This window comes from Paralichthys olivaceus, chromosome 22 (genome assembly GCF_024713975.1).
Source record: "Paralichthys olivaceus isolate ysfri-2021 chromosome 22, ASM2471397v2, whole genome shotgun sequence".
NCBI classification, from domain to species: domain Eukaryota; kingdom Metazoa; phylum Chordata; class Actinopteri; order Pleuronectiformes; family Paralichthyidae; genus Paralichthys; species Paralichthys olivaceus.
This window is the reverse complement of record NC_091114.1, coordinates 11,140,459-11,162,615: the sequence shown is the minus strand read 5'-3', so window position 1 is coordinate 11,162,615 and position 22,157 is coordinate 11,140,459. Positions and strand designations below refer to the sequence as shown.

General features: G+C 43.3%; 1 protein-coding gene across 6 annotated transcripts in view; it reads right to left on the bottom strand.

Annotated features, from left to right (window-relative positions):
* Positions 1-22,157, bottom strand: part of rgs12a (regulator of G protein signaling 12a) — a 35,677-nt gene that overhangs the window by 4,982 nt on the left and 8,538 nt on the right. For 2 of the 6 annotated variants that reach the window (XM_069518756.1, XM_069518757.1), the window contains exons 4-18: positions 9,303-9,324; positions 8,464-8,496; positions 7,809-7,978; positions 7,112-7,204; positions 6,536-6,679; positions 5,810-5,992; positions 5,553-5,703; positions 4,554-4,651; positions 4,134-4,325; positions 3,691-3,764; positions 3,464-3,590; positions 2,897-2,993; positions 2,263-2,321; positions 1,696-1,807; positions 901-1,464 (exon numbers count right to left, since the gene is read on the bottom strand). In XM_069518756.1, coding sequence (XP_069374857.1) covers positions 901-1,464; positions 1,696-1,807; positions 2,263-2,321; positions 2,897-2,993; positions 3,464-3,590; positions 3,691-3,764; positions 4,134-4,325; positions 4,554-4,651; positions 5,553-5,703; positions 5,810-5,992; positions 6,536-6,679; positions 7,112-7,204; positions 7,809-7,978; positions 8,464-8,496; positions 9,303-9,324 — 2,119 coding nt within the window. Of the gene's footprint in view, positions 1-900; positions 1,465-1,695; positions 1,808-2,262; positions 2,322-2,896; positions 2,994-3,463; positions 3,591-3,690; positions 3,765-4,133; positions 4,326-4,553; positions 4,652-5,552; positions 5,704-5,809; positions 5,993-6,535; positions 6,680-7,111; positions 7,205-7,808; positions 7,979-8,463; positions 8,497-9,302; positions 9,325-13,328; positions 13,395-21,527; positions 21,697-22,157 lie in introns of those variants that run through there. The other 4 variants (XM_069518760.1, XM_069518759.1, XM_020095657.2 and 1 more) reach the window with 4 other exon arrangements.

Sequence of the window (22,157 nt, the reverse complement as noted above, 5' to 3'; positions counted from 1 at the left end):
ATAAAGAATGACAGCAATTCAACAGTGTCACCGGCGCTGAGAAGCACTTGTCCTTCGGTGACTAATTATTTTCACCGCTGCTCAAATTGCTGCAGCACGAGCCGACACCGTTTAATGAGTCACTGGTTGTAGAGCGTTACATAAGGAGAAGAAGAAGAAGCTCTTGGACGCTGACATTGTTGAATTGCTTAACTAGAGGTGGTGGGATGGAGAGGAATACAGCATTTGTTTTGTAATGACCGATTAGCATCAGCACGTCCAACACTGTGCAAAATTTCCATGGGTCTGACCTACAATGTTTTCTAATTGTATAAGATGAACCTCATGAACCTGTAACACCTGGAAACATCTGCTGATCTCACCACTTTTCATTGTTTTTCGGCTGCTCTGAACTATAAACCTCAGTACAACATTTACTGACTACAGTACTGTCAAATATTGATTATTTATCTGTATGCAGTATTCATATATTAAAAAAGCTCAGCAGTCAGTTACATCAGCGTTCTCATGCACCCAAAACCTACAAAATAAATTCTAACTGGAATAAACTCCAGTCATATGGCGAACCCAACAATTTGTGGAGTGGGGAGTGACATCAAAGTAAACGTTACTGACTGAACAAAATATACACATCACTATTTACATGATGATCTGAGTGTAATCATGATCACACACACACACATGCTCTGCTATGTTTCAGTAAAACAAATCAGTTTAAGAGGAAATTGGCAAATTGAGAAAGAGTCATTATCAATTTGTCATTAAAGTGCATCAGGGTCAGTGTAGAGGGGGTTTGATCGGGGTGGTGGACGGGTAGAGACCACCAGAGGGGGCGCACACATGCACATACGACACACACGCAAACACACGGAGCACTGGTTGGTTACACTGTAGAAATACCTGAAGTGGACTTTTCCTCTCCACCTGCGTCTTGAGACTGGGGGTAGGGTGGCGGTGGAGTGAAGTTGGCTTCGGGCAGGCTGCTATCGAAGGACAGCATGGGGGACGGCGACGGGGGCAGCAATGTGCTGTTGGGGCTGCTGATGTCGCCCTCACCCACGAGTGTCAGGTCAGAGTGGGTGTCCTCCTCCACGGTGCGGAGGCTCGGCCGGGTGTCTGAGGGCCGGGGGATGGGGGACAGGTGCATGCCGAAAGTTGGGTGGCGGGGAGGGGGCAGCAGGCACCGCCTGGTTCCGGAGTGTCCGTTGGCACTAGAGCTGAGGGAGGAGTCGAGGCTTTCAGAGCGAAGACTGGAAGTGAAGGGCGCCCGCGATGGGACACCGTTCTCTCTGCTCTGTTTTAGTGAATCTGGAGTGGAGCAGGCCAAGTCAGAGGAGACGGAGCAGGAGGAGATGGGTGGGATCAGACGCAGGAAGTCAGGTAGCACCAGGTCTTCTTTGCTCAGGAGTCCGCGCTGGTCATTGGCTCGGGTGCTCTGCGCCCGGCTCAGCAGCTCAAAGAATTCTGCAAAACAAACCACAACAAGTTCTCTCACTTTCTGAACAGGTGAACGCCTCAAAGAAAGGGATTAATTGGGTTTAACATGCAGCGCAGCAGCCTCGCACCTGACAGAGACAGATAACCCTGTAGAGATGCCAAAGATATCAGTTAGTCCTGAGGCGAAGCGAAGCTAAGAAATCCACCACAAATAAAAGAAAGAAAAGAGAAAGAGAATGAAGGAAAAGGGGGGTTTACCTTCAGCTTCATCTATATTAATCTTTTTCTGTTTTCTCTTTTCCCCTGGGAGTGCTGAGTCTGGTCCACTTGCTCTCACAGAAAAGTCCTTTGGTGTTGACCTCTCATCTCCCTGCAGATGCAACAATAACAATGCACTCTGTTAGGGGATGGAGGGATGGAGGGTGGGAGGGGGATGGGGGTAAGCATGAGCTGCTGAGCACCCTACTGAGCCGAGTGTCCAGATTTACTGAGACCTTCAAATAAAGATGAGACGGGTCCATCTGGTGGCTCAGCGTCTTTTCTGACCTTGCCAGTATCTGGGCCGATCTGACTACATATGGTGCAGTAACTCGAGCACGGAGAAATATGAGTGAGTGAGTCAGCCACAGGCAGTGTTAGGTCGAAGAACACAAACAAAAAAACAGGAAATAAACACCAACGGATGGCTTAGCATTGGCTATGTGTTAATAAAGATTAATGTGGGCTGATATTCAATGATACTGAATGTTGCAGAAGCAGCAAAGCCACAGAAAAGGACACAACACCACCTGTGAACGAGACACTGAAAATGTTGTGAGAACTTACTGTTGCAGAAAAACTCCTGGTAGGAGGGTGGCCTTTAAGAGTGGAAGACTTGGATTTGTCTGTTTGAAAGAGGGAAATAAATGAGAGAGAGAGGAGAGGACAATTAAAATGTCTGCTTTATAAAACTTAAATGAGATAATCACATGAATAACAGAGGTGGACGTGGTTTATAATCGGCTGTCCACCAAGAAGGTTGTATTTTCACTTCTGTTGGTTTGTTGTTTGTTTAGTTGCTTTCAGGTATGCAAGGAACTCTGGAGATTTTCCTAAACTCTTTCTTGAGGGGCTTTATGTGAGAATGCAAACGTCCAAGCCAGTTGTCCCCTCCTAAAATGTTTGTAAAACATTAACAGCGAGGGAGTTTTTAACGTGTGACTGACGCAAAACTAAAAAAAATAACAGAGGGAATAAAAATATCTAAAGGTCTATTATTTTCTGTCTATTATTATTTTCACTGATTTCCCAGGGACTAATTCAGAGAACTGAATCAGACAGGTTTAGGGGACTGATATTGAGTGTGTGCTATTTAAATGTGGCTTCATACGGGGACTGCTGGGCCTTGGCTGCTGCATGTGCTCAAGTGTGCCATTCTAGTATTCGGGATTAAATATTACACTGTGTACGATCTTTTTACCTTTCCCTGAAGCTGGGTCGATTTTGTCCAACACAACTCGCAGGCCGTCCAAACTGGATATGGGAGCACCCAGATCCAAAGGCTCAGTTTCTCCACTCTAAAACAAAACACAATTAGACGTTCAGCGGGTTCCTGACGTCACCTGTTTTGCAGAAGTCTACATATGCTGCGAGTTAATTCATCTTTGCATACGGTTGTTTTCTGAGGGCAGGAGCAGTTTGGTTCATTTATAAACTGTGTTTCGGCTCGGGTCTACAGTATAATACAGTTATAATGCCTGGAAACCCACAAGACTAAAATAAATCATTTGGCAGGGATTGAGGGGAGGAGTAAAGAGTCGGCATGTTTGAGGAGTGTCGTCATTCTTAATTATAGCCCCGATTCTCCATCTTCAGAGGCTGGGCTGAGTCAGAGCACTAACCACTGTGTAGAGATGGAAAAGGATGCGGTCGATTCCCTCCCCTGACCAAGATCCTCCACCCTATGGCACTGTCACACACTCGCTCTCCAGACACACAGCAGCTTCAAACACATTAAGCCATTGTAGGCGACGGGGGGGTGACTTACTATTTTGGCCACAAGATCGCTGAGGTGGAGGCCATATTTAGCCACCACGGGACGTAGGACCTCAGTGACTGGTTTGGTGGGTTTGGCTTTCAGACCCACGGAGCGGTTAATGGGAACCAGGTCCAATCTGAGAGCAGACAGAGTAAAAGTAAATATCACAGCATTAAAAGAATAAACTGAAAATATGTAGCTGACGTATGAAGCCAAAGTTTGATGTGTTGTCTCACCTAAACAAGGTTCGCTTCTCCAGTCTGAGGTCTCGTGAGCTGAGGGTCATACAGTCTTGGTCCAACACCAAAGGCTACAAGGAAAGAAAAGTATAAAATCACACATATCAACACATAAATCCCGAAAACTAAAATCTTTTTACCAAGACCTTGAACTACTTACATATTCTGCAGTAAAATCTTCTAATCTGTCCAATTTTAGTTCAGATTTTTTCACTTAACTTCTCACAATAACTCCTCACAACAAAACAAAGCCTATTTAAATGTTAAGTGTAGTCATACTGTATTTATCAAAGTAGGAGTCGTAATAAACAAGAGAGCTGAGTCAATTCATTCAAGAGCTCCTCGCAGCACCGCTCTGATTCCTGATCTATTAGCAGCAGATGTTCTCTGCATCGTCAGTAATTTGTTGGAAGACTCTGCGCACCCCCGCCCCACCTCACCTTCTCCCCTCCCACCAGGAAGAGGTCGACGGCTGCGATGTTGACGTTAATGCTCTGGCAGAGATCATGGAGGACGTCCCTGATGGAGGCGCCGGGCCGAAGACTGATAGAGGAGCAGGAACCGTTGGGCAGAATCACGCTGCAGTTTTTGGGGGCGCGTTCCCAGACACCGACTGAGTGGCGATTATCAGACTAGGGAAAGAAAATGATTTAAATGGTTAATTTAGCTCAAAATGGAAGAATGTGTGATACATACATTCAGTTGTAAATGAATTTCTTCATTTTCTAAATGATTCCATCTATAAACAAAAAGTGAGTGGGCTGACGAGTAAAAAAAAAACCCAGCTCTGGCCTTTAATGATGACTACACCAGAGACTGGGCCCTGTGTTGCCATGGTGATCTGTCCAGAGGAATCTTACCTCAATCTTGCTGGCAGAGCAGGAAGTGGCCATCTCCAGACTGGTACCGGACGACAAGGAGCCCTGGGACTCCCTCCGCCCATTACTGCCCCAGAAGTCTGTGCAAAACACAAAAAAAGAGGATGAGTTGATGCAGAGAAGAATTAATAGCAACACTAGTCAGATTAAATGAGATGTGAACGTACATAATACCATCACTGTAAAGCTATAGCAGAACTAATAACTCTTTTGATGGTCGTAGTTTTCCAACTCAAAACCTTGGCAGCAAAGAAGGCGTTTGTATTTTGTATATCTGACAACTTAAGGGTAAGGATACACTGTAAGCATAAGGAGGATGTTTCCAACCAAATAAAAGAGAGATGGTCATAATTTGTGTATTTCACAAGTCTTAAATGTCACAGTTGGCATGTGCATTGTTACCGAGTCGAGCTTCACTGAACTTTGAATCAACAGAACACGGGGTTCTGTGGACTGAGCACTGCAGGCCACTTTTACAGTTTCAGGAAGGAGGCTGCAACCAGTATTACCACAGGCCAAGCAAACAACCCATTACAAATAAGTATGTTTAGAATGGCCACTGCACTAGTGAGGCTACATTTTATTATATTTATACAATATGATGTTATAACCATCAACATTAAAACATACATTTCACGTCACCATATTGAAACTGGTTTCTTTAAAATGCTGGCTCTTGGCTCATAATTCTCTCTTAACTGTGTAATAATGCCAGCGATGTGTTTGTGTTTGTGTGTGTGTGTGTGTGTGTGTGTGTGTGTGTGTGTGTGTGTGTGTGTGTGTGTGTGTGTGTGTGAGATCAGTGCAGGGCAGCTGTGTTTCCTCATGCCTCCCCTACATGTTGTTCATGACAACCCCGGAGCTGGCAGTGATTTGGTGTATTGTTCGTGGACACTTAAGAACTGTAGTTTGCGTGCTGCTGAAGACTCAGTGGGGATCTTTGTAACCAGAAGGCAACAGGCTTTTTAATTAATTTCTCACCGAAGTTAACGTCTCCAATTTCCTTCTTCTTTGGACCCTTTCCAAAGCTCCTGTTGCGGGACCACGAGAAGAAGATCCCACGTTTCTTGTCTGCGCTTTCGTCTTTGCTGTCTTCGTTCAGTGGCCTCCCTGACCTCTGCTTTCTGACCTCCTGTGAGACGGAAGACAAACAATATGTTCTTAACCTGTCACACTGAACTGATGATCATACATTCTCCTCTCTTATCGCTTTAAAGCAGTCTAGCCTCTTGTGGCACCTTCTTTGGAGTGGACAGGGTGGAGCGGTCCGAGCTGGCACTGTGTTTGGATGGCGCAGGACTGCAGGGGATCTGGTAGGGGTCCGGCAGGGGCTGACCGTCGACCTCAGCACGCATACACTCCAGGTAAAGCGAGGACTTGAGGAATCGTGAATAGCTGTCGAACTTCATCAGGTTGAAGATCTGGAGATGAGGAGACAGAAGTCACGAGGGTTCATGAAAGTGAGAAAAGAGGAAGGAACAGACTAAAACCAGAGAGACAAAAAATACTAGTCTTAACATATGGTTATAGCTAATGTTATGACAGGTGTCTCAACAGTTACAATTTCTACCATGCTCGTGTGCAGGCTGGAAATATACAGATCTCTCGACTGCTCGTCTATGTGTCTGTGTGTACAGTATGCTCTAGATTCTCTGTGGGTGTATGCCAGTTTGTGTTTATCTCTCTGGTAAAGCCTCAGAGCCCTTTCGTAAACAAACCCAGATGGCCACCAAAAGACTCAATATGTTTGTGCAAAGTGGCTAAAGGCGAGTTGAGAACAAACCCCCTATGAGAGATATGGGGTATAATACTGTTAACACCATCGAGTAAAAAAGTCTTGAGCCTCAGCCTTTGATAATCAAAGAGGTGAAACATTGGAATAACTGTGGAAACACTGTTTTTTTTAAATCAACCAGCAGATTGTGGTGTCTCATTTAATCATCTCTGCTGCTGTCTGTTCACACCTGTAGCTGCTGGGTCTTGAACATGTCGGGGCGTGGGGAGGTGAGGACGTCGTCGGCCAGCTGGGCTTGGCTGTCGATGTTGACCGGCATGGTGGCCTTGCTGGACAGGAAGCTGTTGTAGATCTCTCCTGCTCTCTGAGACAGCTGCGAGGAAAAGGGAGAGGTGATGAAGAATTAAAAAAACAACAGCAGACAGCTTTTTTTCCATGTTGTGTCTTCTTGTCTAACTGTTTCACACAGTGATTGATTGTCGACAAGATAAACATGAGGCTACATCCATAGAGTTTTTTTCAAAATGGCGTATTTAAACTGTGTTCTCTCTATATCATACCCTGACCATAATAACAACAGTGGTACAATATAAATATAAACATAGTAGTGTAGATGAAGCCCGAGGAAGCAGAGATTATTAATGGAATTTGAGAAAGTAAAAGCATGGAGTCCTTCAGGTGTCTAAAATGATAAATTGGAAACCACTGCTGTCAAGACAACTAAAATTGAACCACTGTGAAGTTCACATTGTACAACAGTGCACAAAGCATTGACTGCATCTGTAGCTGCATACTGTGGACTTACCTGCTTTTTATCAGTTGCAGGGACATGACTGAAGTATTCACAGGCCTGCCAGAACAAGATATTCTCCTCGCTGAATTCTTTCTTGAGAAATTCCTGTGGAGACACACAATCCCAAAAAGTTTGTCTATGATCTCAAAGTGCTGATCACTTTCTCATCCTCCCAGAACTGCTGCTACTGCTGCTGGAGCCACTAGCGAGGAAGGAAAATTTTTTATTTTGTTATGCTGTGACCAAAATTGGTGTAAGTGAGGGCGCAGGATGGAGTGGGCGAGTGCGGCTCTGATCAGCGCTGAGGGATGGTGAGGGAGGGAGGTGGTTCTGGGACGCCGGGACTAAATGCGGAGCGTTCTGAAGGTGTCGTGGGCTAAATTCAACCACACATCTTTTATGTGGGAGGTTTGGTAACATAAAGGAAAACTGGCTCTGAACTTGAACCAAATTTATACATAACTAGTATTTGTTAAGAAAAGCACTGACATCACTGCACTACATGTGGGTCAATGTGCCCTCTCAAGTATAAATGAATATTTATTTGACCTTTCTTCTCCTTTGATTGAATTAATGAGCAGAATTAACTTATTCTAAACTGTAGCACGGACTCCCTGTGTTTAACTCCTACATCTGAATTCTGAAGCTGTTTTCAACACTACTTCACAAACATTCAATCGTCATGACAAACTTTTTCTACCCAGCGTACCGAGAAGTAGCGCACGCCCACTGGATCCTGGAGGAGCCGCTCGAAGCAGGCGGCCCAGCTGGCAACGCGCTGCTCTGGAACCCCCCGGTGGCTGCCCACTCCTGGAAGACTGCCATTGCTGTTCAGGCTGCTCTGGCTGCAGCATCCCTGCAACTGGACTCCACTGTAGTCTGCAGGAGCAGGAGAGTGATGCAAAGCTTTAGAGAGCTCAAAGGGTAAAACGTAAAACTTTTCATATTCCTGTGGACTTTTGCATTTTTGTTCTTTTTTACCTTTTAATTAAGACAAAATAAAACACATTTTTCTATTAACACACATCTTCAACAGGACTGCACAAAAGTGTAAGATATTTGGTGAAACTACATAAATCCACATAGGTTAAAAAAATAAAAACTGATTTTGGCTCTGGTGCTATTGTTACCAGCTCTAGAGGGACGTGTGGAGCACAACACATCTGATGAGATCCTACAGGGAGCAGAACAGCAGATGCCACTCAGGTGATAAAAGAGGAGCAAACAGGGTGTAGCACAAAGAGGGAGAAGATTAAAAGAAGAAGAGAGGAGACACAGACGACAAAAGGAGGGAGACTGGGTGAGGATCCAGCTGGAGCTGGGGGTCAACTAAAGTGGAGAAGGAGGCACTTCTTCTGCAGTACCTGCTATCGTGGCAGCAGATGGCCACTTTAGGGCTGCAGGACAAGCAGGGAGGGTGTGCAGAGTAAAACCAAAACAAAAGGATCACAATAGAATTGGTTACAGATAAACAGAAGATGTGATTTTGTGAAAGTGCAGGGAGTTATCTTTTTCACTATGACGACAGGCCAGATGACTGATTTCCTTGTGTCACTTTGTGTCCACAGTTTGCTGACATGCCATTTGTTTGGACACGGTTTAATGTATTAGGACTGAGGCTTCTGAGATCCCAGTTTACCACATTGTGTGCGGCTCAGTTAATGAGATGGCTTTAGAAAGCAAACAGCCCTGCATGTCTGATCCACATCCACAGTGAAAGGAGCGGTGCTGCGTGTCCACAACCGCAGCCTTGGTCTGCCGGTTAGCAAATGTTATTAACTGCTATGAAAGGGAAGGACCAGACAGCATGCACGCTAGAACCGACTGTGACCCAAAACACGCTCAACAAACATCCTTTGTTAATGAGACATGCTGCCTGTAGTGCATACATCATTCTCACTAAAAGTCTTTTTATTAGACCATTTTATTGAGCGGCGACAAAGTCCTCTGTTGAGGCTAGAGCAGAAAATGAGAAATAAAAATGCAGACGCAGGGAAAAAATGGACAGAGCAGCAAATATGAGCAAGACGGGATGAAAAAGATTCAGCAATAAGGAATGAAATGCTTTAAAATCCTGTTAACAAGCCATTTGTTTACTTGAGTTTCAAGATCCCAAATAGCCCATAAAATAGCTTGAATTCTACTCTGCTTTTAACACTTAAGCTTCCCTTTTTTTAAGTGGTAGTAAATGAATGGTACTCACCGCCATCTGAAGAAGCCGCAGACTGAAAGAGAACAAAGAGAGACATGAGTGAGGAGCTGCTCTCATGACCTCCTGTCCTGAGACAAGAGGCTGAAAACTTTGCTGATAGCAGCGTCTCTCCAGGCATCTGACCAGTAGCTCTGAGGTGTGTGTTGTAAGAATGTGAGTGTGTGTGTGTGCTAGTAGAAAACATTCATTTGTAAGTGGGTGGACCCCTGCTTGCTACCACACACAGCTGTTCACACCTCCACAACAGGACCCACCCCTCATTTTATATTTTCCTCACACTCACAGGTTTGCATTCCTGCAAACTGTAGCCACACAGATCAGAGCTCATCAGGGCAGAGCTGCTTGAGAGGCCATCACTGGCCTTAATGGTCCTCCTTTCACTTGCTAATTCAGGAAGTAAGTGGTCTATGCATGAGTAGATGTTGCTGAATAGACGCCTAACAGCACCAGCACCCCCGGTGAGCATGGAGATTTCACGGTGACAACTTTCTGTAACTGGTGTGTAATTAAAGCCAAGGAATGATGCTCAATAAAAACACTACACGTGCCTGATCTCATGATGGCTCCACAAATATTTGATCGCAATTATTCAGCTTTTGGGCTTCTGTAAAAACCTGACTGCATTATTTTTGGTCGGGCTAATAAAGAGAGATTTAACGCCTAATCTGTGAAGCTGTTATCGTAAATAAATTGAAAGGCAGGGGAGGATATGAGAGGCGCATTTCAGGGTTTGGTCCAAGAACAGTAAAAATCTGTGCGTTGGAGGATTCATCTGAAAAGGGGAGACTATTTCCAGAAGAGTGTTTGCTGAGCTGCCTCTTCAAAGTGTGAATATTCAAGGTTGATAATGCAACTAAACAAGGCTCTTATTCCCAAACACTAAGCTTTGGTGTGAGCTGTTGATACAATTTGTATTTCATTGTATAATACTGGATTGTAGAGCTGCAATATCTCAAGAAATATAAGACAAACTAAAATCACAAAGGCCAAAAATATCCACTTAAGAATCCACTGTTAGATTCATTAGATCAGGAATTTAATTTGGGTCTGCACCAAATTATAAACGTCATTGTTTTCATCAGAATCTATGACTATGAAAATCAAGTGTTGACAATCTCACAATGTTAAATAGAGTAAAAAATATAAATAAAATCCTGGACACAATGTCTAATCTGGATCCGCACCAAAATTTAAAGGTTTCTTTCTTGACCAATAACACATCTATCCACATAGTTTCTAAGTAATATGGCCAGTGGTTTTTGTGCAATCCTGCTAATTAACAGACACACAAACAACATAACCTCCTTGGCGGAGGAAACAACGGTGGATTTTTTTGTGTTTATCCGTAGTATAATTTTTAATTGGCTGTAAGTTTTGTTTTGAATATCAGGTATTAGCCTCATCAATCAGCCTAAGAACGCGTCAAGACATAACGTGCAGCGGCCTCTTCAACCGGCCATCTGAAGGCCGAGGACGTCACCTCTGTCATGTGCTGCTTGCTTCCATTTTGGGAGTGACCACATGTAAAATCTCTATCAGACGCAGACCGCTAAACCACTAATTGTCCGCCACAGTCCCTTTACAACTCAGCTGCTGCTGACTATACGGAGCTCCCGACTGCAGTCAACACCCAAACGCCAGCCCCCTCTGTGGTGGTACAGTAATCATGGGTGGGTAGCACGAAGACCAACATGAAGCTGAAACAGAGGAGGGAGAAAGGAGAGAACACCCACTCCATCTGTCCGTCCCTTTTGGATCTAAAAACAGCTAAACCTCTAACCTTAAATATATGGAGTGTTGAGACTGCGGTTCGTTTTAAAGAACAAGACAGACATCAAACAATGTGACGTAAATGTGAATTGGTATATTCACTATTGTCAATGTTTAATGAGCCATTGCTAATGCTTAAGCCTCCACAGGGAGAGATTTTACGTCTTAGAGGACATCTACGTCTTGTAGGAATGAAACTTCCATCTCCTCAGTGACACGCACAGTAATAAGTGGGAGTTACAATAAATCACGATGGAGTCAACACACTAATGATGTCATAGCTCAGCTTCTCTAAATCATACATGTGTCAGAGGGGAACTATTACATCTGAACAAATGTAATATGGCAAAACCCTACTATCTAATCAAGTGTCATATAATTATTATTAATTATATTATTAATTATAACAATATCATATCAGATTTATTTCAAATCAAACCATTTCTTTCTATTAATAAACTGTTTGCCTTCATTCCTTTCCTTACTCTGTACAGTGGCCTTGGGTACATTGAATGGGGCTATATACACCCAAGCCTTATCAAATTGCAAAAAATTGTGGGAAAATGTCCAAGGTAACATTGATTTGTCCAGTCAATAATATAAAACCCCCAAACATTCCATTTGAGATGATTTAAAATAGAAAATACGTGAAAATCCTCATGTATGAGCGGCTGGAAAACAGATATGTTGCTCTTTAACTTGATAAATGACATAAATGATAAATTGTTGTCGGTTAATAAACTGTAGATCAGCTAATTAGCTGAATGACTAATTGTTAAAGCACTGACACCAACATAATTAAAAGTTGAACAGGTATAGCTGGCAAAGATACAGAGGGCGGTGTGTGTGCGTGTGTGTGTGTGAGGCAGCAGGGGTTAGACCACACACACACCGCCGAGTGTTTTTTAACTGCCTCCTTGACCACAAGTCCCCTACAATGAGTCTGAAGCGATGACCCATCCACACCATCCCCTCTTGTCCACAGACACTTCCTCTGTCGACACCTCTGGTGACAAGCTGCTCCACTGTGGGTGGCTCTGCAGCACTGCAGGCCCTCTTTGATCCCTTTCATCGGAGGTCAGATTGCAAATATCCAATTTCACAGTTGGAATCGCTCTGAGTGCCGTACATGTCTGTCTGTTATCAAGCAAACAGACAAAATCACAGTTCAAGTCACAGTGAGTTCCCACCGGCTCTGAAAAGAGCATGATGTGGCTCTTCAGGTGGAAAATGCTCTTCCAAGCTTTACTGTGGTACAACCCCCACGCCGTGTAGTCTGGCATCTCAAGACACCACATGCTAAAGGAACGTAGATGATCACGCCGACAGATTCATGTGTGTGTGATCTGAAGTGAGACATCATGACTGAAACACACACGTTCATCAGTCGATATGCTTTTGTCCAACCAATTGTCATAGGTGGAAACTAGAGCCAGGGATGATGCCAATATGAGGATGTACCTGCATATACCCTTACCCTAAGAAAACGTAATAGAGGCATAATCTTAACAGTTTTAACTATAACATTTGATTTAATATGTATTGAACCTTAACTCTCTGTCTGTTCAGTAAAACAAACGACCAAAAGGTCAAACATCAGTTTGCATATCACAGCTCAACAGCAAACACTCAATATGTGTTTGCTCTAATAATTAGCTTTAAATTAAATATGCTGCAAAGACTAATCTTTTCTAAATATCTATGATTTATTTAGTCTAATAAAGCTGTCAGGCAGAGTGCATTCACTGCTCTTATTAGTTTATCTATTGGGATAATGCATTTTTTTTTATTAACCCAGTGACTAATCAATTAGCTGAACAGTTGGTATACGATTACAGGATTTTACTTGGCTGACACCTGACCTAGTTGAATGAGTTAAAAGATAATCAACATTACACAAATGTAAATGCAGCTCATTCACTCCGCTCACAAAGTGATTTCTGATGTGTCAAAAGTGAGTTTTGTCTTGTTTAGGCATGTTCCTGCCGTCAGTTTCTGGGTTGAGATGTAAACTGTTAAACACACGGATAAAAAAAGAAAAGAAAAATCAAGTCAAGGCTGATTCTAGCACCCCGCAAACAAACAGCCACGAGTCCCCGCAGCTTCAAACAGCTGTTCAGAACATTGGAGAGAAGAGCGACAAAGAGGGAAATTAATGAGAAAAACAGCTGACTTAACAATAGGAGTTTCACCGCTTCATACAGAGGAAGGAGAGGAGGCTCAGGCAGCGAACCACAGTTTACTTACAGTGCCGAAGTTCCAGGTCCTCTTAAAGGAAAGTCTCTTTTTGAGACTCATTGTTCGCTAGTCTGTTACACCAGCAGCACACAGACAGAATGTGTGCGTGTGTGTGTATGCGTGTGTGTGTGTGTGTGTGTGTGTGTGTGTGTGAATGCATACCTGAACACTCCCCACCCAAAACTCAGAAAACCATGTCTGTACAAGTCGGAAAGACGGAGGGAGGGAGGGAGGGAGAAAGAGGGAAGCAGAAATTTGACAAGGTACAGGACAGCAAGGAAGAAGAGGAGGAGGGTGGGGGTATGAAGGAGGAAAGAAAGATTTCCTTACTCTGCAGCTGTTGCCATGGTAACCCAGCAGACAATACATACAGCTTGTGCCACAGTGGCATGAAGGAATCAGATGAATCAATCCCCCCACCACCCTCAACTATTGCAACAAAAACACACACTCGCTATGTGAAAACCACAGCAGCCTTCCCTCCTCTTTTGTTTCCAGTCATGGACCCCCACCCCTCTCTCAGAAATAAGTACTCAGTCGAAACTTAAATGGAAACCAGATGGATTTGGTTTAATCAAAATAAAAGTTTGGTCGTCTCTGAGCTGAACTCTGAGCTTCATCATCCGCGGTCACCATTCTTATGACCCCAACAGCAATCGCTTCAATTGGTGTTTTCTGCGAGCAATGTAGCTCATGTACGAGAAAAGGAAAATATTTTTTCTTTTTCCCTTTTATATTCTGGCAACCCTCCTCGTCTCCGCTGTGTTTCTGCGCCTCCACATATCTTCTAAATCTCTGTATTTCGAGAACCGATTATTCTTGAATAATAGGGCTTGTGTTCTGAGGTTTTCTAGCGGACAAGTTTGCGCTCTTCTGACTTAATTTTTCCATAAATAATGGATGAGATACAGTATTTATTAACAGCCTGCTTCTCATGGTAGATTCCTCCTGTTTAATTAGATTGCTACATGGTCTACCCCTTTGAATATATTGGATGTTTGTAATATTTTCATGCCTGTGTTGATGGTTTGAAGGGGCAAACCGCAGATGGCATCCTAATGCCCTCAGGAGAGGCGTGTCTTCATGTATGTCAACATATGAGGAAAAGGTCTCAGTCCGCTTCACATGCACTGGGTTGCATAGATTTGTACTTTGCACTGAAATGTACAATGCATATAAATAATGGTGGACACTTTCATGTGTTGCGCCAGATTGTTACAGACAAATATTTTGTTACATTTTTAATGGCTATGTGAATTTTTGCATTTCACAAATTACAACAATCACACACATCACAAATAAATGTAAAAATAATGTATAAAAAGTGCTAATGATGTGATTTTCTTGCTGGCGTCTGAGTAGGGCTCCCACGATGAATCATATTAAAAATGTGTCCTCCATTCATACGCCTTTTCAATCTCACTTCCAAGTGACAACGACTCTGCAGCATTGTCATTAGGGAAATCAGCTGCATCAAAACAAGTGTTCCCACTTTCTCCCTCAACAAACGACAGCGCGGCATTATACCACATGATGCAACAGAAACTGGAAGTGAGAGAAGTAAACCCATCGAGAGCAATTCAGAGACTTATCTGAATCATGAAAATTACTGCAATAAACATATATATTGAAAAGAAAGAAGAAAGACATTTTTGATTCTTATTTCATCCAGAGCTATGCAGTACTACACACTGACATGTTCCTTAATGTCTCTTTACGTGGAGAATATGATTTGTAGTCAGCATCACAAAGCTTCATTCATATGTTTGTAAAAAACTGCAGAACCTACAATTCAATATCGATCCTGTAAGGTTATGTGCTGTAAAGAAAAACAGTGCTTCTCATATAAGAATGTGTCATGTCCGGCCTCCTGCTGCTCTACCCAGGTGCCACTTGAATGTTCCAGATATTTTCCTGTTGACTCACACATCGTCCTGCTACAATCTCTAAATGTGAAAGACAAACTCCAGAAAAATGTAAGGATCCAGATATTTTACATTTAAATTTTGTCGCTGGAAACAGCTTTTTTTGAGACGAATAAGCTGAATAAGACGAATATAAGCAATCATGTGGACACCTCACTGGGACATGAGGACAGCAAAATTATCTGTGTTCATTGTGTGCATTACTGCCCTATAATACAAATCACAACAGGAATAGACAAGCTCTCACAGCTGGATACATTTTAAATTATTCTTGACAGTGTTGATACAGCTCCAGTAACATCTCAAAAATACTAAATAAAGAATGAAATCTCTGGAGAATCTATTCTCTTTGAGAGTTGTAATTTGCAGAAGCTTTCCAAAGTCATGTTTCATGTCCACCATCACATATGTTGTATCATTTTAGTACAAAATGTTATGTATTAAAAAACAATGTAGTGTGCAGATAATTACGAGAGTATACTTAATGATATAATATAGAACTGTAGCACAGAAAGCATGTGCGCTTTCATGTGCAGATTATCAGTCCTGCAGTAATTAGAAGCTATTCATGGCGCTGAGCTGAGTCATCCATAACTGTGGTTAAAAAATCACAGAACGCAGAATGCTCTACTTCAGCCCACCTGCTCTACTTTTGCTCTTTGACCCCCCTGAGGCAGAGAGCGGTGTGCAGCCAGGTGAGCACATCTATAGGTTCATAACAGGAGCGAAGAATGTTGACTTTTCCAGCAAAATGCCCCCAGGAAAAACATTTCAAGAAATCAAGCCTGTTGCCACAAAGTAAAAAGGATTCACGTGAGCTCTGAGCCTTCGCTTGATTTAATCAATGTGCAAAACATTTCCACACGGGCTTCACAGCGACAATGAGCGCCGCTTGTCACAAGACCTAATTGCATGTCAAGCTCTCCGCCAAGCAATCTTGACCGAGGACGGAAAATAATCTGGACCTGCTATCTGCGGCAGACGACAAACTATTCCCTGAAAATAACATCAAGAAAGAGCTTCGCGCATGGAGGCAACTTCCTTTAGAGGGAGGGAGGGAGAGGGTGCGGTGACTGATAAGATGGAAGAGACATTTCTTTCCCAACCAAGCAAGGAGTGTGAGAGAGAAAGAGAGGGAGGAAGACTGATTCAGAGAATTATGAAACTCATTTGACAATATCTAAGCGTAGATAAGTATAGACAGACGACAGACAACCTTGTGGTAAACGATTGGAACCCAGTGTTTTTATTGAGTAATCTTGTTTGTCACCACAAATATGCCAGATTCTCTATCACATTAGCAACGATCTGATGAGGTCAGCATGCTGATGTGATGCGAAGGGAAGGGACCAGGAATGGTAAACAACATGAACACAATTAGAGTCTCCTTAGCTATTATTATTCCTGTCATACAGTCACATTATCTTCATGGTCTTGCAAATATCAAACATTTTAACAGATAATGACGAATCCTATTCTAGTCACGAGAGCCCAAGAAATGATGCCAGTGGTATAATTACACTTTTCCTTAGATTTGAAATCATCCTGGATTTGAATATTAAATTTAATACATTGGTGTTTTTTAACTAAAATATGTTTTGGTTTGTAAACATGAATATACTGAATAGTACCTTTAAATAGAAATTGATCCTCCATATTTCAGCTGTATCTCCGCTACAAGCAGCACAGAAGAGTGGGGTTAAAAAACTTTGTCACAATAACTGTGGCCCTGTTCAGACAACATGTCAGTTTCACCAAAGTGAGGCCATATCACCCTTATTGCCCCCTGGTTGCTGTATAGGTTATAAACCCTGTCACTTCCATGGACCGCAATACCGTGGCTTAACACCATGTCACAAGGAAAAGATGGAGGCACCTGCATCCAGGATATTTTGTACTATATACATGGTTTATAGTTCAGACCTGGTACTAACATCCGTCTCTGGTGATCCAAACATAAATGAACAGCTTTAAGCGTGCAGTCCACACCTGGCTTTAGATTGTGTCTCCTCTAACCACATGTGATTGGCTCTGACTTCCCTGCTCTGTATGCAAACAAATACGTACTTCATTTCTGTTTGCAAAAACCAAGTGATGTTGATTTTAGCCTGTCTGAGTTTGACAGACGGGTTCATTTACAGTGTGTGTGTGTATGTGTGTGTGTGAAAGAAAGAGGCTGAGAGAGAGAGCAAGCAAGGAGGGGCTAAGTGAATCAATACTCTGCTCCGCTCTATAATGAAATACGATTTTACTCATTTGAAACAGTGAAAAGAAAATAGAAAATCAATATGTGGAAGTCAGACTTAATATTGCAGAGGTGGCCACAAATAAATCAATGGATTGGGAAACACTGAGAAGTGTAATAATAGTTTCAGTTAATTATTAAACTGTAGGGGGTCAGAGGATGTAGTATACTTGAATGGGCCCAGGACACGTGTGTTCACACTGCTAAAAGAATGAGGTCACATGTGTCCCAGACCATGGACCTCACTTGGCATCCTCAGTGTATCTTGGGTGCGTTCACGCCTGTGCTTCATCACCCGAGACAGACGTTAATACCAGGACTGAACAGGACCTAACAACGTCCCTTTGTATTGGCTCCAGCAGGCACCTCCTGCGACCCTCGAAGGATAAGCAGTACTGATAATGGATGGGTGGATACATTTAGATAGCTAAATGTGATTTCATTATGTTGCTCTCTGAAAAGTTTGATTTAGAAACAAATAAACGAAAGGGATTTTCCTGTTAAACAAACAAAAGTTCATGTTTATAACGATGCTGGGTGGACAAACGTCAGGCCCTGGGTCATGAGCCGAGCAAAGAGTCCAGACTTGTGTCGAGGCGTAATCCTCTCAGTAAACAAATGAGTTGCTCTCTCAGTGTCTTTAAAGACATGAGTGATTTGCATGCAAACAGAGGCCATCGTCACAGTGCGTTTCATCTCTTAATCCCCTTGATCAGCTGTAATCTACTGCCGGTACCCCAATGCTAACCGGTGAGCCACAGCAGATGGTGACGGCTCTGCTCCTGTCTGGATTAAAGTGGCATTACTATGATTTCTGCAGTGCCTCTGCTGTGTGTGGGTGCACATAGGTGTGTGTATGTGTGTGTGAGCCACTTGCTGCTGATGAAGAAGCTGACAGGGTGTGCTAACCTGTTTACATTTTTCCCTTTGCTGCCCTACTTGCTGAGGCAATCCAACCAATATCAGACTCCCTCTTTCCCAACCAATAACAATGTCAATTCGGATCTTAACTTTGTCTGAACCTGTTCAGCTCATGTTAGTAGACACTCGACTCAGTCACTACAACTGTGGAGCCTTAACACAAGCATGCACACATAACATTAACTCCCTTTGTTGTGTTGGAGAAACACACATGAAGTGCGGCACAACACAGCTGGATCCCACGAAAATAGAATAACTGAAGAGAGCAAAAACTAGAACCAGAGACCAAGACCCCTCCCATCTCCATTTATTATCAAAGAAAAAAGGCTGCGCACACATGAGCCTGGAGGGCTTTAGGTGGGTAAAACCACATAAGATGCCACCACACCCTCCTGCTGCAAGTCTCCTTGTCTTTCATAAAAAAACACCACAAATGGACTTTCCAACCTGAAACCTGAGACCTATAATTAGCCCTGGGAACCCCCCACTCCATGTTTTCCACCAAACTTACTTACATGAACGTGTGTGTTGTTTTGAAAAGACTGGGTGAATGGGTACATTTGCTTGAGAGATGATAAGGCCAAGATATGTATGCATATCTGCCTCCCTGGAGTGTACAAGACTATTTAATGCCTGTGACAAGGAACTGGCATAATTGTTTATTTCCTGTGGGAGTCCTTCTGACCTTATGGGGTGCACTAATCCTATTGGCTATGCAGGGAACATTAACTGGATGGATGAGACTGGGGAAGAGGTGAAGACAAGTTTGGCTTAAGTCCATCCCTTTAGACTGAGGGCTGTAGGAGGACACTAAATCTCTCCTGATATTTGGCATGATATCAAAATCATGACAATGCTCACAGTATTGTTTAAGCTGAATAGCTGGTTATACAATACTTTGTTGTGAGGTTTTTTTGTTGCAAAAAAAGTGCTCCGTCTGCACACACAATCCTTCATAAAAGACAGTTACAGTTAGTCATAAATAAGCTTCTGCCATTTTGCATCAAGCCTTGAGTTATCTAGCACTACCTAATTTGCATTTCAGGGCAACCTTTTCATTTACTGCCTTTAAAAACACCTCAGGGTGCAGGACACAACACGTCGTGGCATTTTCCACAACCCAACGCAACGAGGTCATAAAACAAAACGAAGCTATATATTTCTACATGTTGACCACAGGATGATGATGTTTATAGAAAAAGTGCATGAGGAGAAGTTAGTGTTTACACTGCCAAAGTAGAGCGCCAAGAGACACAATATCACAGGGAGAACTTGTCTGCCCTGACAATCCATGTTTATGACTTCCACAGTGCGACCGTGGCCTGATTCTGCAGCATCTCGTGCCAATGCAAGGAAAAAACGATAACAACTACACTCAGCTCTGGGTGTTCTTATCATCCCATCAAGTTCTAATGAGACAGGTCCGTCTTGCTCAATGCAAATCCACGTCAGTGTTATCTGAGCTACAGGTTTGGGGTAAAGAGTCAAACACGACAGGCAGCTCGCTGTATCCCAGACATGTCTAAACTGTTACCAGGGAGGTGATAAAAGACTTTGGCAGGTCTTGAGCCGTTCCTTGTTGAGTAACCTCCACACCCTTGGCAGTAGATTCCCTTTCGGTGAAGCAGAGAAATGTAATAATAGTACAATTGAGGAAGGTAAACAGTGAGTGGTGAATCATTCCCTGCAGTTGTGTATCAGATGTATAGAAATCATGGTTCAGACTGCTTTTACTAATGCCAATCAACAGATGATGATATGAGGTTAACTAAAAAGACACATCATAATCATGGATGTTGATAAATGATGTCATAGCGTTTCGCGTGACAACTGCCAAGAGTGGAGCTACAGTGCATCTCCGTCCAGAGATGGCGAGGCAGCGGGTATTTTCCGTGGTTACAGCTCGGTCAAACAGCAAACTCAGCAACCACAGCCACATCTGGTCATCTGGTTATTGGCTGTTGCACGTTCATGCAGCGAACGTCAGCCGGACAGTTTAAGTAACTTCTACTCGAGTACTAAGTTTTGTTGTGTTAACGCGCTGTTTTTCCAGTTAGTTGTTTGAAAAGAGCAATTCACAAGTAATTGCAGTGAAATGTCTTTCGCAAGGAGGAGGAGAAGAAGGAGAAAAGAAATCATATAGTAGAGACACTTACAAAATGTCAGGCTGCTTAGTGTTTGCCTCCTATAATGCCAGCCTAAGGACACATTTCGTGAGTGCAAATGTCCACCCACACTCCAGAGCTGGCCATGTGATGTCAGTGAGATGTGCGTCGTGTTCTCCTATCTGTAACGCTGATCCCCACGAACACACTATTCTGGTTCCTATTCTCAAGTCATAACACCCTCATCAATAATAGACAGAGTGATTCATATAATCAAGTGTGGCATCCAATCTTAGTAACTAATGCAATATAGTTGAGCAAAAAAGATAATGCAGCACCAAAAGTAGGACATATTTTAGTGAATAATAAGTCTGTGAATCAGAGCAAGGACATGTCTGCACAACGCAAACACAGGCAAGATAAAATCACAGGCAACCATTTCAAGTTCAAACTAAAGTCTTGCTGTAACATGACCACTGTAAATTCATTGCTCCTGAAGATTCCCTGAAATTTAAATTCTGTCGGACAGCCACAACCTCAGAGAATTTTAACTTCTCCCATTGTCACCAACTGACTGTGAGAAGGCTTCACCTCTCAGGGCGAGTACAGCAGAGCACACGTCATTCAAAGGCTCATAGAGTTCACAAGAATAATCCTGGGTCACCTTACAAACCCCTTTTAGTAAAGCTAGGTCTAATTTAAAGTCAGCATGCATCCTGATGTAGGCGCTACACCACATTTTGCTGTATACAGCAGTGCTGTGTGTACCATAAAGCACATGAGAATTCAGCTGGCACGACTCAAAACATTCCTCTGACAGACCACACAAACTAACCACTGTATGCCGCTCAAAGGCTACAACAGGAGCCACAAAGAGCCCAAAGAAGGAAAAGTAACGGTGGCAGGGAAGATACCACCGCAAGTGTGAAAGATGAGGTCGGCATCGCCAAAACAGAAAAGTGAGGACAGACGGAAAGATGAAGACTTCCAAGATTTCATGACAAGGACTTACAGAGTTGAGAGTTAAAGTTTGCTCCATGTATAGCGCTGTGTGCGTGCGTTTGGCTCGTCTTCAGCGCTTCTCCACACGCCTGCTGTGTGTAAACGAGTCCATCCGCTGGAGCTCCGTGGCGTGTGTGTGTGTCAGTGTTTGCAGCGCAGAGAGACAGAGCTCAACAGGGGATGAGAACGCGTGCAGGCGAGCCAGCAATCCTGACAGCTACTGGGAGTTCAAAAGCTCCCTCTCTCTTCCTCTGCTGCCGGTTCCTCTCTCTCTCCCTCCCTCTTCCACCCTCCTCTCTCTCTCATTGCTGTAAATTCCTCCTCCTTTCCTCTCTGTTTACCTCCCCTCCCCGCCTCTGTGTCTTCATGCCTTCTCTTGGTTTTTTCTGAAACGCCCACAGGACAGATCTATTACCCACAGGCGTGCAAACGAGAGCTGCTAATGTCTCCACACCTGAAAGGAGAAACTTCACACTAATGGAGCAAAAAAACAGAAGAAGAGGTGCCCCAAATTTCCCAGCAGGCACCGAGAGCATGCCTGAATAAAACAGTGTGCACTAATGTTAACAGATGTTCTCACATACAGCAGCATATCAGAGGACGGAGTCAGTGTGAACACAGTCACAGCACACAGCTAATG